Source organism: Ammospiza caudacuta, chromosome 7, assembly GCF_027887145.1.
Source record: "Ammospiza caudacuta isolate bAmmCau1 chromosome 7, bAmmCau1.pri, whole genome shotgun sequence".
Classification (NCBI taxonomy): Eukaryota; Metazoa; Chordata; class Aves; order Passeriformes; family Passerellidae; genus Ammospiza; species Ammospiza caudacuta.
Window position 1 is genome coordinate 34,077,036 of NC_080599.1, and position 19,270 is coordinate 34,096,305.

General features: G+C 38.5%; 1 protein-coding gene across 1 annotated transcript in view; it reads left to right on the top strand.

Annotated features, from left to right (window-relative positions):
* Positions 1-19,270, top strand: part of COL24A1 (collagen type XXIV alpha 1 chain) — a 112,817-nt gene that overhangs the window by 21,127 nt on the left and 72,420 nt on the right. Inside the window, exons 7-18 of the mRNA XM_058808081.1 lie at positions 370-423; positions 2,161-2,205; positions 3,357-3,410; positions 4,594-4,638; positions 6,358-6,411; positions 7,102-7,146; positions 11,622-11,675; positions 14,003-14,047; positions 17,935-17,988; positions 18,071-18,115; positions 18,503-18,556; positions 19,167-19,220. Of these exons, the coding sequence (XP_058664064.1) occupies positions 370-423; positions 2,161-2,205; positions 3,357-3,410; positions 4,594-4,638; positions 6,358-6,411; positions 7,102-7,146; positions 11,622-11,675; positions 14,003-14,047; positions 17,935-17,988; positions 18,071-18,115; positions 18,503-18,556; positions 19,167-19,220 (603 nt within the window). The remainder of the gene's footprint in view (positions 1-369; positions 424-2,160; positions 2,206-3,356; positions 3,411-4,593; positions 4,639-6,357; positions 6,412-7,101; positions 7,147-11,621; positions 11,676-14,002; positions 14,048-17,934; positions 17,989-18,070; positions 18,116-18,502; positions 18,557-19,166; positions 19,221-19,270) is intronic.

Genomic DNA, 19,270 nt, shown 5'->3' on the forward strand with positions numbered 1-19,270 from the left:
TACACACTAGTGGTTATATATATTTATTAATTTGAGGTGAAACCACTTGTTTCTGAGCAAAGTGTTGCCTCAAGAGCGGTATGGCTTCTTCACTCCTGTTGCTGGCTAAAAGTAAACGTTGTGAGGTTGTGAACCAGGTCTGTTCCAGCCATGTTGCAGGAGCAGACATGCTGCACCCAATGGTTGCAATTGAGGAACTGCTGCCTTTTCCATTTTCTTCCTCTAAAAAAGTAATAAAATCAGACAACATCAGCTAGTTCTCCATACCAAATGTCCAAGAGTGCAGAGAAGATATTAAGTGCTGTATGTTTATAACCCTGGGTCATGTTCCAGTGAAACATATTGATTCTGGATGTTTTTGTTCTGCAGGGTGATCCAGGCCCCATGGGCTTTCCAGGCCCACCTGGGATCAAAGGCCAGAAGGTAAGGTGGTCCTGTTTCCATTTCCATGTTACTCATCCTGGCTCAAATCAGTGCCAAGTGTGTGTCTGATGGTCCAGAGCTGGTAGAAGACCTTTAGGCTTGCTTTTGGCACTCTGTCTACTGTGCAAAACCTCCCCTTACAGCAATTCAGTGGGATCACCATAGCAGGATGTAAATCACAGCCACATGAAAGAAACTGCAGAAGAATCAAATACATCCTTTTTGCTTTGTACTCCAGCACTGCTGAGAAGTTTTCTTTTGATATATATTAAATTAAAATATCGTTAAAGAAATTCTACAATTACATAAAATAAAAATATATTATTAGTTACTATAAAGTTATCACATTTAATTGTTGTATATAACATGATATTATTATAGAATGATATTTTTTATATACAAGATATTTTTTTAATAAATAGCATATTTCCAACATTCTTTCTCATCCAGGTAAGAAAAAAGATTTAAAAAGTCTTACGTATGACTTAATGGTGTCCCATATTTTTTAAAATTCTTTTTTCATTTTTAAATCAGCACTCAAAACTTTGCTTGTATCAGTCCAGAGGCCTCATAGGGCAGAAGGCTCCCCTTTCCCTCTCCCCTAAATTGACTTGGCTGTACAGAGAGGCCACTCCCTGCCCCTGCATGCCAGGGCACAAGGACAGCACTCCTGGGCAGGGGCTTGCCTGAGTCCATGGCAGTACCTGAGAGCCTCTGCAGTGCTCTGGGGGTACAGGTGCTTTGCAATGGCTCTGGGAAAGAGCTGTACCAAGATTGGCTACAATTTTTGCTCTAGTTTATTCCCTGTGTGTGACAGTAAATCATGAGAATCTGGGTCTATAAAATCCTGATAAAATTTGCATACTGAAGTAGAGCATGGTGAGAAATATGGAAGGAAAAAGCTTGGTTTCAACCTGAGAAGGGCTCCATGTTTCATTTTATCTTTACTTTGGCATCATGTAAGGGTAAGGCGGATCAGCAAATTTCAAAAGCAGTATACCTGTGGTAAGATTAGCATTATTCTATTAAGTGTCAGCTTTATGCTACTGAGTGTCTCCCAGTGCTTCTTCTACAGACTCCTATTTTCCTTGAGCAGAAGGAAACTCCAGTCCTGTAAGAAAAAAGTAGAATTTCCATTCCTTGGGATATTTGGGCTGAGTTGCTAGGTGAAGTCTTAGTTGTGGAATAAAGATCAGCAAACAAGATAGAATAGAGCTACTAAAGAAAAATAAAACAAAGCTGTTTTCTGATGAAACATTTTTTCAAAAGTCAGCATTGTGACGGCTCCTCCTTTATTTGCTGCACTTACTTTCTCTCTGTAGCTGATGGTTGTAGCATTAGTCATAACACTTTACCTACTGATTTTTACAGGTTACAGGAACTTGCTGGCACTCTTCTGTAGTTGCCAATGTTGTGCTAGGTTTTAATTACAAATACTTAGAAATTCTAGTAAAGCACAAAGGGCAGCAGTAAAATGGAAAGACTCATTTGTTTAAAAGAGCACAAGTCTGAAACTGCCTTTAAGCATACGGATGTCTTGAAATTGTCTAAACTGCCAAGTTTTCTTACTTCTTTTCTCTAGCTCAGTTTTCATATGAGCTGCTAAATGTAAACCATACTAAGTCTGCAGGCAGAAAAATCTGGTTTTTTTTCTTTGATGAAAAGAGAATAGGGTAGAAAAAGGTCTATTTTGTTTGTTTAATTGTGTTTACCACAGATTTCTTTCTCTACCTGCAGGGTCTTAAGGGTTACCCAGGACTGCAAGGGCCACGGGGTGAGCAGGTAAGGGATGCAAGCACAGAGCTCTGTGCTCTGCAGATGAAACATTAGGATAGGACAATGTATAATCCATTAGAAGTGTTCAGTATAAGCAAGCTGTGTAAACTGCTTAAGGAAATACTGGACAAGTTTTGAGCAAGAATTCAGACTGTGTTGAGATCAGTGTGGTAAAAAAGTAGTTTAAACGAAATGGAAAAGCTTATCCAGCTTGTTTTTTCAGTACCACACCAACTGGAAAGATGTCGATGTGAATTCTTATAAGAAGCACATTTCAAACCTCTACTTATGCCTTTTACATCTCCTAGCATGTAGGAAATGAAGTAGTTATTCAGCACTTTTTTAAACTGCCATGTCTTATCAGGAAGAAATCTGAATGTGATTTCAAAGACATCCAATTGCTAATGTCTCTTGTTAGCATTTATGATGCTCCTAACAGCAGAGTAGATGGAAGGAATCTCCTTTTGGATCATACTGAAAAGGAAATGGTGGTGATAACTGATGGTAAACACCTGAAAGGAGATGAAAACTCAAGGACATCATTCATGGCTTTCCTGGGTTTTATGCCCAAACCCTCACTGAATGAGTGATGTTCTAATTACAGTCTCACAGGATGTTTTCTGTGATGACTGTAATCTATCAGTGAGATAGAGATAACTAGTGAGGGAAAAACAAGTTGATTCTTTACATCAGAAGAAGAAGGTGGAGAGAATTGTATGCATTCATGATTTATCCAGTACTATATTGACCTGATTCTGGAAGAAAGAACACACAAATTGGCTTTGTAAGGACACGAGGATTCTTTAATGGAAAGTTTCATGTATTTGTTTCAAATACATCTAGGATCAGTGCAATTACCTCATTGCCTCCTATAGCCCTCCTGAATTAATTTTGAATTATGAAAATAATGTATCCACTGTTTTATTTCACAAAATCTCAGATAGTTTTTAAAGGATATGTGACTGAAATTGGCAGAGTTAGTTATGTATGATGAGTCAATTTTTGGGTGTTCTATTGCTTAAAGAGTAATTTTTCCATGTGCTTAAGCTGTGTCATGCGACTAGATGTTGAAAGAGAAATGATAGAACAGACTCCAAACCATGACATTAAACACGTTTCTTGTTTATTTTCCTTTTCTTTCTTCCTTTTCCACTTAGGGAATTCCAGGAATGGCTGGCAGTATTGGGGCAGTTGGTTACCCTGGCAGGCAGGTGCAGTAACTATTCAAATGCCTTTGCATTTTAATTTTTGTTTTTCTCATTTATTCTTTTCAAAAGTACCATGTCTAACTCTTTTGAAACTACTAATTATAAAACTGTATTTGTTTACATCCTGTCTTTTTTCTTTGAAACAAACCTCTTTATCTGGTAGTGCCTTGGAGGGAATGTTGAGTGTCATGGCTTTTAAACTTGGATGTGTTAGATGCAGTAATGCTGCTCCTTTCTGAAGTATATAAATGGCATTACCAAAGAACTGAATGTCTGAATACTTTGCACTCCCTTTATAAAGCTCATGTGGTTCTGTGTGGTTTATCTTCTTTGTATTTCAAGTCTAGAGGCAGTAGGACTACCTGTTCATCCTGATTTTTCACCAATGTGTTTATTTCACTGCTGAAACTATTTCTTCAGTCCATTAGGGAAGGGGAACATTAAAAGTTTGGGGTTTTGCCCTTTCAGGTATTTTAGGACAAGGAATAAAGCCAGAAAGCAGCTTTCTTTAAACAGAAGTACTTATACAAATATTGATTTATGTTTAAAGTAACAGATACCTCAGTACAGTAATACAAATAAGATAAAAAGTAGAAATGCTCAGCATCTTCCTTGTGTAAAGGTATGTGAGCCAATTGACAACAACTGATTTTGTGGTTTTGTATCTGCTTAAAGGGTGAATTTCACCAATACTTCAGTGTTTTGTTGAATTAAGTTTTTAGTGGCTATATATTTCCAAGTTCCATTACAATATTTTATAGAGTAATGGATGATAACATTTTTTGTGTTCAATCACATAAAATGTTCAGAGCATTTGGACCACATATGCAATTCTGACACTAGCTTGAATGTAATTGAAATGCGTCCAAATACAAAAGCTCATAAAAAATCTTGTGACATTATGTCACTCTAATGCCTGATCACTGTGTCTGGAAAAAAAAATTTCTCTTAGAAGAAATAATTTTAATGTAATGGAAGCTTCAGTCATGATCTGTGTTTCAGCCATGCACTAATGGGAGACCTTTGTGAACATGGTCCCAGGGGACTACTTGATGGCACCTTCTTCAATCTTAAAAATGTCAAGAATGTGTTGCCCATTCACAGTTAACAAGTGCTGTTACAGTTCTTTTACATGGAGCATATCTGGTTGTTTAAAATGAATTACAACTCTCTCTTTTTGTCACAGGGCCTCGCTGGACCAGAAGGTAACCCAGGTCCTAAAGGAGTCAGAGTAAGTAAGCATCTTAAGCATTTTGATATCCATGTCTAGTTTTACCCACACAGTAGGTAAGAAAGGGGGTGAGGAATTTAATTCAGCTGTTCCAGGGTATGCCTGCAGAACCACACTGCCTTTATAGAACCTACAAATGAGAAAACTCAAGAGTTTCTTTCAAAATATGTGCAAGAGTTCATTTTTTTCCATGGTGAGCAGCACAGAGCAGTTTTCCATTGTTGCCCTTCCTCTCACTTGTTTGCAGGAGAGAAAAGAAAGCCATGCTGGGTGTGAGGGCTGAGTGGATGTTGCTCAGGCCTGAAGCATTATTTCCATAATGGAGGCTGTCAAGAAGGGAGACAGATCTGACATTTGCAGTCTGTAACAACTGCAGAAGTAGATAAAGGGAAACAGTCTTGTCACATAAAAACTGTGAAAGGGATCTTGAGGTTTTAGAATGATTCAGGCATAGTTATATGTATCCCAGGCACTGAAGGTTCTTAATGCTGCATACATTCAAGGTTTGGTTTTGGTTAATTATTCTTGGAAGCAAAACAGATTGGTTTTTATTCCTGGCTGATTTGGAGTTTTCTCTCTGTGCCTTTATCATGCTCTTTCTTGGTGGTTTGGGTTTTTTTGAGGGTTGTGGGTTTGTTGGTTTTTGTTTTGGTTTGGTTTTTTTGGATGGGTGCTATGTAATTTAGTTTTCTTTGGATATGCACATGAGCATGCCTACACATGCTTGTGCATGGATAAGTGTTTCTTCAGACTGACTCCCACCATCAAGCAGAAGGCACAGGTTTCCAGAAACCTTTATGTTGCTGGTTGCATCTGGGATTGGAAGGAGGCTTTTGGTGGGTGTTTTCAGGCCTTCAGCTCATGTACAGGTTGCTCAGCAGTGTATTGTATTCTCAAGTATCAATTAATATCATCTTACTGTGTTGCAAGAGTTGCCTTTGTTTTTTTAGTGTAGTTACTAGAAGCCTTTACCTTCAGCAGCTTCTCAAACACGTCTGGGGGTTTTGGAATGTTTTTTGTTTTTTTTATTTTATGCCACTTTTGATTACAATGATGGGAAAATTAGTTTGGCAGGATCAAGTGCCAACAGATATTGCACCCTCAGGGATTGCTTCCTTTATATTTCTTCAGTTTATTTTTGTTCAGATTCTCATCTGCATTTTGACCTGTTCTCCCTTCAATGAACAAGACATAAGTGATCCCAGTCACTTCCCTAAAAGTTCCTGCTTCTCTGTTTACACAAAGCTAAAAGTGGGCAATGCGTGAGTAATTTAGGGGAAAACACCTCAAGGCTAAATCTTGTGTATGAATTCTAAAAGTAACTTCCAGTAAAAATGATGACACAGCCCTCCTGACACATACTGCTGTGCCATGGAGGTGTACAGCAATGGGATGTGAAGTATCTTTAGAGCTTTAGGTTTCAAATATTCCTGTAATCAAACTGTGCTCTGCTTCTCAGCTGTTTTAAGTAACTGTAGAAAGTAGAGGTGCCTTTGTTTTCCTTACTCCCTTAGGTCTGGATGACAAGGTAGGTTCCATCTTCAGTAATTAAGAAAAAAGATCAACCTCCAAGAAATTAAATCCTACTCACATTTAAATTTCTAGAGCTTCACTGGTAGTTTCAAATGAGCCTGAATTTAATCCCTGTGTCATGAGCCTTAGCTAGCCAGTACTGAGGGACAAGCAGCCTTGAAATCAAGCACTTTTCTTACATTTTAGGGTTTCATTGGACCTCCAGGTGTGGCAGGACAACCAGGACCTGAAGGAGAAAGGGTAGGCCTAATGGAACATTAATGAAATGTTGATGTTTGTGTGGTAATGTAATACATGTTAGAATGGGGAGAAATGTGCAAGGTTTAACCATTCATTTGTTCTTTGGGTTTTTTTGGTTAAAAGCAAAACTGATTTGGAGAAAATAAGATGAATAGGACATACCCAATTTGTCTAGTCAACGAAATGCCTTGATGCTAAAGTAAAATGGGGAGCAGCTGCAATATATTGTTTTACTTTAATCTACAGCTGCAAGGATTAGGGTTATTTTTTTTTTTCTTCAGCAAAGTGTGAATGAATACTTTTCATTTAAGCAATTTCTTTTGGACAATAACTAATATTTGTCTCTTGTTGGATGATCTTTGCAGTAGAACCAGCCATGGAAGCGTTAATCTCTATCACTCTGCTTGAGCCTTTTCCTATTGCACTTGAGCCAGCAGGCTGTCTGGGCATGTAGTGTGATGGAAGCAGGACAAGGCTCTTTTTCACAATTGTTCTGCTGTTGCCACAGGAAAGACAGACAAAGTTTGTCTTTCTGCTTCAGGACATTGGCTCTGTGATACTTTGCTCAAATACTTTTTTTTTAATGGTGTTCCTCATACTCTGTTGTTTCCAATCAAATGCAGGTTTAATTACTTGAATTTAAGTATGAAGAAAAGAAAATCTATTTATGGTGGGTTATTTCTTTCTTAGGGTATCCCAGGCCTCCGTGGAAAAAGAGGTCCTAAAGGGAGACAGGTAAAGATTCTAAAACTTGTTACAGTTCCTGCTGCCAGTGTAAATCCACCTGGAGTTAACTCTGTAGCTTTAATCAGCTGAAAAAAAAGTTAGTTTTATTTTTGTCCATAAATAACTTTCTATCACTTTCAGTTAGTACTTTTCAGAACTGCAGATTGTGTGCAGGTTATAAGCACTAAAGTGTGGAAGGCAGCACTGTGACCCTTGTGGCAGGTTACTGATATCAGCTAGGAGGAGGATTAGAAGGTAACAAACACACAAATATATTGTGTGAAATTGGTGTTAGCATGAGGTGCAGCTATGATGCAAGCTTCCTAAGTCTGGTGTTGGCTTGGATGAAAATCAGCTTCTTCTAATGTCTGATATTTCTGGACTGTAGTAAATTAAAGCTGTCCTCTTCTTAACATGTATTTCTACAGCTGAGAATAAACCCAAATCTGCCAAGTACCCATTATCAGGTTTACATATTTCCTGTGGTGTGTCTTCCATGTCAAATGTTTTGTTTTCTGTTGCAACCATATTATTTTAGGTCTTTGAAGCTATCCAGGAGTTTCCAGTTTTAACTTTCTTGTGGTTTGAGATTGGAAAACACCATAGGGCTCTCCAGCTGTGCAGTCAGTTGTGCTCAGCAGTTCAGATGATTTTCATCTACCACGTTGAACAAATTTGTCCAGCAGTAGTATGGTGATCATCATTTGGCCCTTGATCTATGCTATGGAAGTTGTGGATGATTCTTTAATTGTGTTTTGTTTTCTGTGTGATCAGCCAAAAAAGTCACTAGTCTACAAGAATTGCTTTGATATAAAGAAAGGCAAGCAAAATTAAATTAGGTCTACAGACTGCTCTTTCTGGAGCTGCCATGAGACCATATTGTAGTTTGCACGTAATCTGGGTGAAATGCTGCTCTCCGCATCTGAGTGTTGGGTGAGCAGGGCCCTGTGCCATCAGTCCCTTGGCAGTGTCTTGTGCCCCTGAGGCACAGGCAGCATTTAAAGGGGAGAAGAACCTGGATGGGAACCAAAGGCTGGTGTTCAGTGTGAATTGGAAGTTGAGGTGACAGCAGTGTACACTGGAGCACATTTTGCCATCTGCCATCAGTCTCTGTGGCAGGTTTCAGTGACACTTCTGCCTGCCAATGCAGCGGTCCATGTAGGATTTGTCCCAGTCCATAGCAGTCTGTTGGTGCTGTGGTCAGCAGTTATTTTCCATTTACAGTAAGAGCAGAGCTTCTGTCAGTACAAGACTATGTTCTGTAAGGACTTTTGCTTGCATAAATCTGCTCAGAGAGGATTCACATAGGTGGCACAGCACCTCTGCAGGATGTCTATGATTACTTTCATTTAGTACTGATTTCTTTGTAATGTCATTAATTCCCTCAATCCCAAGATTCATTCCAATTCCTATCTATGATCTATAAAGTACTTATTTGACTAAAGGCTACTAATGTGAGACCAGCCAGGAGAGAAATCACATGGGAACCTGGCTTGAAGCACTTTGCTGGATCACAAGCCTAGAGAAGACATGTTATTTTAACCCCCAAAACAAAGATAGCTGTAATGACAAAGTTTTTTGGCACAGCGCCCTAGAGTTAACAATGCTTTGGGGTAGGGCACTGTCACTAAAAGAAATTTGGCATGGGAATTCTACAGTGCCTGAAGCCAGGATCCTCACCTTTTGTTCTAGGGTACAACTTATTTTTTTGGACAAAACTGTCCCTAATAATACTTGAGAAAATAAAAACCCTGTCTGGCAGGTTTTTTTGAAAGACATGAGATCAGAAGTATAATCTCATTTTTGGAAAGCATTTTTTAAGTATAGAAGTGGATCATACAAGGGATTGTAAACACTTTTAATTGACAAAATGCTGCTACTTAGTAGGTTTGATGAACAGTTGTTCATATTTGTAATATTTATGGCATATTTGAAGTGGAACAAAATATTCAATTGCCTGAATCTATAGAGTGAGGATTTGTTTTAATTTTATATTTGTTTTGCATACAATATCATTTAAAGAAAATATTTCATGGTAGAATTATATGTGTTCAATTTCTTTCTGTTGGCTAGCTCTGCAGTATTTCTAATTCATTTTCTGTCAGCATGATGCATTTTGCTTTTATTTGGGGGAAGATTTTTACATAGTTTTCTTCTATCTGTGATTAGTTAAAACCAGTTGTCAATGAGTCAGAACACACCTTGTAAATTTTACCAAGAATTCAGTAATCAAGTCCACTGTAACTGTAAAAACAGTTCAGGTTCTGTTTTATATTAAAGTTATGAATAGTCGTCCGTTGTATGCTTAGCAATAATGTTAAACGATAATATTGATTAAATAAAACAGTTGTTGCACAGTAGTTTTATTATATTGCTTCCAGTTTTATACTTTTGTGACTGTTCATTTTGCTTTCATTTTTCTACTTACCAAGATAGATTTTTCAGTATTAGTTCAAAAACACAGGCTGTTGAGAATGTGATAATAATGACTGTGGGTGATCTGTCACTTCTGTAACCCTTGCTGTGCTGGGATTGTGCTGTATCATTTGTGATTCAGTGTGGTTGGTAAAACTGTCCCACAGCATCCTTCATGTCCCCTTTGAGGCCTCATTTGTAGTTTCAAAAAATCTACATGTGTTATGACAATTCTGCCTCTTCCAACATCTACCAATGGTAGGCAGTACAACCCAAATACGCTGTTTAGGAAAGGGTCATAGATTAATCTTTGGCTTCATCCTCTTAGTTCACTTAGGTCACTTTTAACAACAGTCACTCTCAAATATCCATTTTACATATGTAAAATTTTACCCACATTTTCACAGCTGGGAAGCAAAAAGTCCAATGATGTACAACCTCTTCAGAATCAATTAAATCTGCTTTATTGACCATTTCCTAAGAACCTCTACTTTTTAAATTATAAGGTGGCAAAAATTTGAGGACCTGTATGATCAGGTCTTACAGTTACAGCTATAGGTTTATTTGTGAGTTCTGTGATCAGATACTGAACAAAAAATTCATAGTAGTGAGAGGAATTCCTGTGTTTAGCTTTTCTGAATTAATAGGAGAAAGTAGAAACAATCTCCACCTAAAATCAGCCCAAAAGATGCTACAAAAGGCTGTCTCAGATTACTTCACATTATCATTCATGATAATGAGAATTAATAGCTATTTAGTTGTTTCAACATATTTTGGCCGTGTGCATGCATGTATATATATATGCATAAAATGTTGCCTTGCTTTTTATAAAATTTTGGCTTGTTAGTAAAGCTAAATATGGCTTAACTACTATCAACTACTTTGATTTATTATGTGGTTTTTCCATCTCCTTGACACAGTTTTACATTGTCTTTCTGACTACTGTTGGAATACAGTTTTATGGTGATGTACATCCCCCAATCCATTGAGGAAAGACACTGCTGCAGCAAGTGCTGGGCTGGGCAGCTGTGTGGATGCCCTCTGAACAAAGCAGCTTTAAAAGGCCAAATGAGCTGTGCCTTGGAGCTGCAGCAGGTTTGAACATGGTCTCACTGAGGGGAAAGGTTAATGCCTCCAAGTGCTGTTCCTGACACACATGGAGGGGGAAAAAGATACTGAAACACTGAAAGCACAAAGAGCATTTCACATATTTTTGTGTTATTTTATTTTATTGTTAAGGGTGAGATTCTACCCTTACCCCCCCGCTAAAAACCCAAACAAAAATGAAATAACTTTTCCCCCAGCAACTTAAATGCTTCTGCAGTGGGCAAGATCTGAAAGAGGTAAAGCGATTTTCAAAACTCTGACAGGAAGGACAGAAGATTAGAGCCAGTAAAGTGGTGGAATGCCATTCCATTTTCTTTCTGAAGCAAGAGATGGAAATTCTGTTTTAAGCTTCAATGCTTGACTTGGCAAATCAGATTTCTTTCCTGTTCTGATGATCTAGTCTCTGAAGTCAAAACTCTCATAAAATAAATGAGGCTTTACTATGTCTTGAGTTACTGTTTCGGTGTCTAGATGCAGACTCAGGGAAGTGTTCGCATCAGTTAGATTAGAATTCTGATTTCTAATGAATAGGAGATCTCATACTGAGATGCTAACCATTAGTATTTGGGGATGAGTTAAGGAAAGGACAAATGTTTTAGTGAATGTTGAAGCAAACAGGAAAAAAAAAGAGTTAAGAAATAGGAAAACAGGCTCCAAGAAAACAATTCAAGTAATACTTGTTTAATATTGCTCTGAAAGTAATTCAATTGTTTGCTTTTTCCATGTGTTTGCATTGTGTATAGTTTTATCATTTTGGCTTTATGACTTTAAGAGGCAAACAAATATCACTGTTCTGTTCATTTGAACTGTGTAGCTGAAACTTAGTGCTTTTCCCATTCCTCCATCACACTCCCTCAATCTATTTATGATGACTTAATTCTCCAAATCTGTAGGGACTCAGTGTTCAGACCACCTTTCATGTCTTGAATAATGAAGAACAGGTATTTTCTATTCTGCTTTAGGGTTTTCCAGGTGACTTTGGAAATAGAGGCCCCCCTGGTCCAGATGGAAGTCCTGTAAGTATTGAATTGTGTGTTGATTAACATGGTAAAATTTGTAAAACTCAATGTTAACTCCCCTCCAAATTTAAAGGAGACCTTGCTTCTAAAGAAATGTCTTGAAAGCCACAGGAAAATTTTGAACTTTCAAATTTCCCATGGCAATTACTAGGAAACTACTATAAGTATAAAAAAGAGGAAGAAAATATTCAGCAAGCTGCAAAGAGACCACATTTTTCACTGCAGCATGTGCTGACTACCTTGAGAACCAGATCTCCTGCTGTGCTCATTGCATGAGTGATGAATGTTCTGTCTTCCAAAGTTCTTGCATTAGATGACTTAGTGTTGTTTTTTTAAACTATTATTCTAAGATCACCTTAACAAAATAGGATTTGGCCTGCATGTAGAACCCCAGCTTTTGTGTGCTTGTGGATTTGATAGTTGACTTCATCCTTTGAGCTGGTACTGAGGACAGTTACGCTAGCCTGTCATTTAGTGCATTGTAATCAGTGTGATAACAGCTTCGTCCCTGGCAGTGTGTGCCCTTGCCGTGTGCTGCCCAGCCTGTGCCACGGTCACGGCACTCCACAGGCTGCCCTCAGAGGAGCTTTGCTCTCTTGCTCCATTTGTAGGAAACTCTGGCTGCAGACTCCAAACTCAGGTTTCCTTTGGTGTCAGAAACCAGTGAAAGGCTTTGGGCAAGAGAACAGCAATAAGTGCTGGGGAAAAGAGCAGCTGATTTAAATCATTTGGTATTGTTGGGTGCTCCTTTGGAAGCTGCTATCAGTTTGCTTCTGAAGATGTTTCTGCTGTGGAACAGTGTCATCAACCAGGCAGAGTTTATTTATTTTTTGAAGGTCTGCCTTAACACAAATCTTAGAAACTTATTATAGAAAGCTTACATGAATTTTGCTGGTGGATTATCAATGTTTGGTGTCAACATTTTGGAACACAGGAAAAATTTCTTCTGCATTCCTGGTCCCTAAGGCAAAGCTTCCCTTGTTGGAATGTCAGGTGATATCAGTATGGTTTTCATCTTGAAAACCCACTGAGGGCTTGAGTGACACCAACTGCTTTGCAAATGATACTTAAAGGTGAGTTCTTCCTTCCCCTCCTTGTACTCCCAAGTCTCCCTCCATTCCTGATAAAGCAGATATTGTCTTTCCACCAGATCTGCAGAACAGTGCTTTAATAGAAACAAGCTCAGAAAGCCTGGATCTGAAATTACAGCCCTGCCTATTACAAAGCAGCCCATTTCACTGCAAGCATTTGCAAACAAGTTCCATCTAATCTGCCAAGACAGCTGCTGATCTTTCTGCCTTCTTTGACAGGCGGCAGCCCCTCTCCCCTCCTCCCCAGGCTCACCCTGCAGGGCTTGTTCAGGCAAGGGGCCAGTGCTGCATCTGCAGGGTCTGCAGTGCTAAGGGCGTATTTACAGAGCCTCTCTGGGAGCTGGCACTGGAGACCAGGGCCTGCCTGGGAGGCCTGTGGCAGCAGGAGCTTGAAGGGAAGACATTTCTTCCCATCTGCTGACTTAACACTAATGGCATTGTCTCCATGCCTGATTTCTTCTCCTTAACTGGCTAATGCCAGCCTTCATTTCCACAGCACCCTTTCCATTCTCTGAGGATGTCAGTCTGCCTTGGAGGATGTTGCTGGAACATTCAGCTTCCCCTGGGGATAGTTTAGAGCAGGTTGGGGAAAGTGTGAAGGCACCTGAGGAGGGAGGGGAGCACCAAGGTGTCCTCTGGGTCATGTCCAGCAGCTGGGACCAGTTGGACAAATTCAGAATGGGCTTAGCTTTGCTTGCATAAAACTTCCCCTTCCCCATGGGAGCCAGCAGGCTGCAGTGGGCCTTGTGAATGTTATCCACTGAGGAGCAGGTCCCAGGTGCTGGCACAGCTTGCATGGGACATGGTGACCTGGAGGACTGCAATGTCTGTTTCACACAGGGCAAAGAGACTTAGCAACTCTTTTCAGCAGTGTTTTAGCCTCTTCTCAGTTTAACTGAGATGGTGTTCTTATTTATTTTTCTGGGGAATCTTAATAAATTTTTCACCCTTAAAAAGTTGACTTTTCTTCCTTCCGCTTTAACTATCATAGTAAAAAAAATTCATATTCCTGTATTAACAGCAGAGATGTTCCCATAATGCAAATATCTGGTGATCTAATTCTACAATTCAGGGATTTTACTAAGCATATTTCTCTATACAGTGATAAGTTGTCACTCTTTGGAAACTGTAAAAATCAAAACTGATTTGCTTTGTAGGTCACCTTTATCTTAATTTTAGGATTTCTTTTTAAATGGTAAAAATTAGATAATCTAAGATTAACTTTCTTTAAAGGGAATTGTTGGTGGTGTTGGTCCTCCTGGATTTCCAGGACTAAGAGTGAGTATACTTTTATTATTTACTTTGACATGGCTGCATTATAGCACTTGTCTCGTGTGTTTGTGACATAATAAAAACAATTATGAAAATTCAAGGATTTAAACAGCTTTTGTTTTAGATAGCCATGATTTTAAATAGCATCACTCTGCAAAACTGCTATCATGTTGGCAGCCTGGAGCACTTCTGTACTTGATGTGGATTTGTATGCTTGTTTCTGACCCAGTGTGTTCAGGTCTTTTATTTGAAATTTATTTGAAACCAACTTTGCTAGTTTATAATTTATTTTACAAAAGCCAGTGTGAAGGGTGCAATAATCTCAAATATTTTAATGACAGCAGTCCTCATTGGTTCCTGAATATGGCTACCACATTCAAAGCAGAATTAATTTCCAAGAAAAATTACTTTATCATGTTTATAATATCATATTAATTTTTAAAAAATATATGTAGAATAAGGTTGTGATGCTCACTTTGGAGTTGCACACTCTAGTTGTATCTGTCAGTTGTGCCAGAAAATGTGGGAAAGACTTTCCTTCTGAGTCCCACAGAAGGTGGGAAAGACTTTGCTTCTGAGTAGTCTCACTCCCTTATGTTGTTTAATTCATGTATTTGCTCATAGAGGACCTCTGATTCTTGATGTTGTCTCAGTCATGTCTGGCTACAGGGCCACATTCTTAACAAGGGAGAAATAGCAAGTGTTTACACTTGAGTTAAGAAAGGCATGATTGTCTGTAGTGATTCCTTTGTGGGTTTTTTGCTATCTGCAGATCTGAAACATTCTTGATAAGTTTATATTTTACAGTGATGGTCATCTTACTTTTCCTTTGAAGTATGACAGTTCAATTGTTACTCTTCCTGATTATATGTTCATAATAACAAAAAAATCCTGTAAGTCATCCCTTGCTGTCTGATTAGGATTGTTATGGCATTGCTATAGTGAAAACAAAAGCTTGGTCAAGAACCCTCTGTAGCTTCCATCCTTCATCATGCAAACATGATTTTCTGTGTGCTTCAGACCAAGTGACACATTCATGAGACTGGAGCTTGCACTCTTGAGAATTTGTTTAGAATTGTGCTTGGTTTTCTCTCTTATATTACTGTCTTTGGAATTTAATCTCAAAGACTTTGATAATTGTACAAACGTACTTGAGGTTTTTAAAAAATATGTCACTTCCAAAAAGATTGTTACTGATTATTTTGACTAAAACTTAGCAGTTTAGCCCTACCTAGAGTTTATGAGCATAAATGTTTGCAGGATCAAAGCTACATGTGCCTTCTTGCTGAGTTGCAGTCACTTACAGAGAGATTGTGTCAATTTGTGAAATAGAAAAATGATTATCTATAATCAGTCCAAAGCTTTTGCCACTTGTACATCGATGGAATATAACCATAATGAGAGCTATTTCTTGAGGGGAAAAATGTTTAGATTTGGCATGTTTAGATTTTTGAACAGCACAAAATTTACAATTGTTCAGAGTGTGAGCTCCATTTGAGTGCCCTTCTCTTGTTTATGTGTGGGACTCTTTCTCATGGTTCCAGTTTATGAGTTAGTCTGGTTTCCTCTTTCCCAGTCAGATAATTGGAAGAGCTGTGCTCTGCTCCAGAGTTTGTTTACAAGGGACCATTGCACTCTTTAATCTGCAGCAGAATTTCACCAAGACCCTGGGGCAGTTTCAGGTGACTCCAGCATCCCTGTTCCTCAGCCACCCCTGCTCTCCAAAGGGGTCTGTGCTCCCTGGCCTCAGTTTTCCCTTGTCCAGGCAGATGCTAATGGCCATCCAAAAACGAGCAAAGAGCTACAGCCCTCAATGTTTGCTTTAGAATACTTAGTCAGTAATAACACACTATACCACTACAAGATGCAATATTGTACATGGGATTAAATCTATTTTTCTGGCAGAAACCAAGAGCATTAATTCAAGTAGCTTGTCCAGCCCAGCTGGTCAATGTCAAGAGTTAGTTGTGTTTTTGTCTTTGTTCATGAGAACAATGGCAAAATGAGCAGCATCAGCAAGCTGAGTCCAGTAATTCCTTCCATCCATGATTATTTTCAATATACAAAGCTGTTGCCAAGTTCAGAGTTTTGGCTGACCGAATAGTCAGTCTTTCAAAACTTAGCAAGGCCATGAGTTTTAATAAGATGAAGAGTTGTAGAAAATTTACTGCTAGATACCCAAATTAGTTTTTAATTTTTATTTCTCTTTTTAAAAACCCACTTAATACTAGGAAAAGAGTAGTCTTCTTTTTCTGATATCTTCCTTTTCTTTATCTTTTTGCCTGGAAAAAGCAAGTTGGTTTTAGTTTCACTTGTCACCTAGAAATGTTGGAAAAGGTACGCCTTATGTAGCTGCAGGTTTTATTGATTAGCAAGTTTTGTCCAAAGTGATAAGCATATCTTAGGTGGAGAATGATTAAAAAACCTGACAGACTAACTAATTCAACACTTGTTCAGTTTTATTTTTGTGTAGTTCCCATTCTTTGCTGTTGATTAAGTCACTCAGTGTATCTGGAGACTGTGATAGGTGTTTAATGAACCTGAATGTTGCAAAGCTGTTTTGGCATTCCTTCCTCTTGCTGTTGTAAGCTAAATTTCCCAGCTCAGCATCCCTCTGTCATTTTCCAATCAATGCTGTTGTTACCATAAGTGTGCATTTCAACATTCAGTGTCATGAATGGATAAATGCCTTTCTGAACTAGAATGTGTAGCACAGCTCAGAGACAGCAATGTAAACAATTTCCTTGATCAGATAGCATGGCAGAATTCATCATTTAAGCAGTCATGGAAAGCTAAAGCAATGTAGAGTGAATGCTCTTGGGAGCTCTACCAAGCACCATTAAGACAGTAACTGATTGGTCTTGCTTTTGCTTCACTGAGCCATAATCTGATGGTGGCTGCAGAGAATGTGGTTGCTAACATTGCTAAAGAGTCTCCAGAGAACAATGAGTGTGTGCTCAACTGGAAGTGCATAGATGTCCATCTCATCTTTTCCATATCATTCTCAGCAAGTGGCAAAAGATTTCTTTATTCATATGTGTTGTTAAATTTCTGCATAGCCATAGAGCTATTACATTGTCTTTTTGGGGTTTTTTTCCCCCCCCAAGTTTGAATAGGCAGAAAGCAGATAGACTTCTCCCTTTATAGTGTAGTCTTAACTATTCTGAGTGAGGTCTTATGTTTAGCTCATGCTTTTTCATTAGTATTATTGCTGTGCTGATCTTTAAACATTCTTAATTTTTGTGACTCACTTTTTTTTTCCTGTCATAAAACTGCCTAAATAAATCCCAGAAAGAAGAGCTGTAGTAAGGACTTTAAAAGTACATTAGAACAGAGAAGGTTAGCATGCCCATTGGAACATGGGTTTGATTCTGCACATGTGGTATTTAGAGTCACATCACTTTTTTTTCTTTTAACTCATGGAAGTCACTGATGGATAAAAAATTGAGTAAAAGGACCATTAAAAAGCCTGCTTTTTATGGCCCTACTCATCATAGAATAATTTCTTTAAGCCAAATTTGATGCCTACAGAGAGCTGCTGTTATGTAACCCCTAGGACAGCAGTGATGGCCACTGAATGTGCAGTACAAAAGAAAGCTTCCTTAACTGCATTGCCTAATACACTGAGATCTTCTCTTGAGTTTATAATCTACAGGAGAAGAGGCAGGTTTCGTTTCTTGTGTTTCTGCTGATGATGTTGGGAACTGTAAACATGGAGGGCTTATGATACCAATACCTTTGTTTTTACCTGAGAAATTAACCTGAAAAATATTTTGGTTTCTGTGGTACAGAAATTTTGGTTTTCTGTGATACAGAAAAATGCCACATTCTGTTAAGAGTCTTTAGGTTACTCCATTTCACCAAATGCAGTCACCTTTCTTGCTGTTTGATAGGGAGACGTTGGGCCAGCAGGACTGAGTGGACCATCAGGAATTCCAGGGCCCACGGTATGGTATTCAATCATCCCACATATGCTGCTTTCCAAAATTATAGTCAAGCATTGGATTTATGTTTTCTTTACTTTAACAGGGTTTCCCAGGGAGTGTGGGACAGCCTGGAATGAAAGGTGATAAGGTGATTTAAATATTTTCATTATCTTGGAGATACACAGTTCTTTCAGACTCTCTTTATTAAAACTTGAGCATAATGTGCTTGGCAAAGCCTTGCCTTTTTTCTTTTGATTTCTTTTTTCTTCTGTGACTTTTATTTTTTAAATTTATGTCAGACTCGTGGTCTGGTAGTTTAGACAAAGTTTTTTCTGAACAGAACACTAACTACTGAACATAATAATATGCCGGTCTGTGTCTTTCCTGGAAGAAGTATTTCAGTGCAGCACCTTGCATTGTCAAAAATCTGTGTTAATTTAAAGTAGTGAATATTGAATTAATCTTTCTCTGTTTCTGAAAACTACCCCATTTTAAGCCACACACATATGTCTGTATAAAATTATATATTGTTTAGGGTGAACATGGCCTTGCAGGAGAGCCAGGAGATCAGGGGTACCCAGGAGACAAGGTAAGTTATAACTGCATTGTTTTACAAAATTATCCCATTTCAGCAACTTCATCAGGCTTATGAGTCTCTTAAAATGCAGCAGGTTGGTTCCATAAAAGTAGAATGCAGTAGTAATACTATCTGGATATCACTGTATTAACATATTTTTAAGAAATTCTGTGCTAATTAAAACTCATTTATGGGAGTGTGCACAAAGCCAAGTCAAGAGCACAAGCAGAACTCTGGCAGCTGTGTGTATAGAGATGCATCAAGCAAGGATTATGGTGTGGTCTCAGTCTTTCTAAGGAATGATTGTAAAAGGCATTTTTCCCTTGCCCCTTGAGGTTCATCTGCAGCTCACCTGGACCTACTGTGGTTAGCAGCAGCACAGTCTGGCATGCTCCTTCACATCATCAGACTGAGATAAATAAGGATCTTCTTTCCTGTTTGGCTAGTACATCAGAAGTCCCTAAAATAGCACATCTTGTGAGAACTCTTTTGATGAAAGTTGAATGTTAGAAGACAGTTTTCGACCTGAAGAATTCTTTTGAAGCCTGTTTCAGGTGTCAAAATATAGCAATTTATTGCTTCCAACAAAACCCAACAATATTTAATAACTTTCTTTTTTCAGGGTGCTCTTGGTTTACCAGGACCTCCAGGGATCAGAGGAAAACCAGGACCTCCAGTAAGTTTACACATCAAATTTTGTTCTCAGTATATCACTGTGTGTTGTTG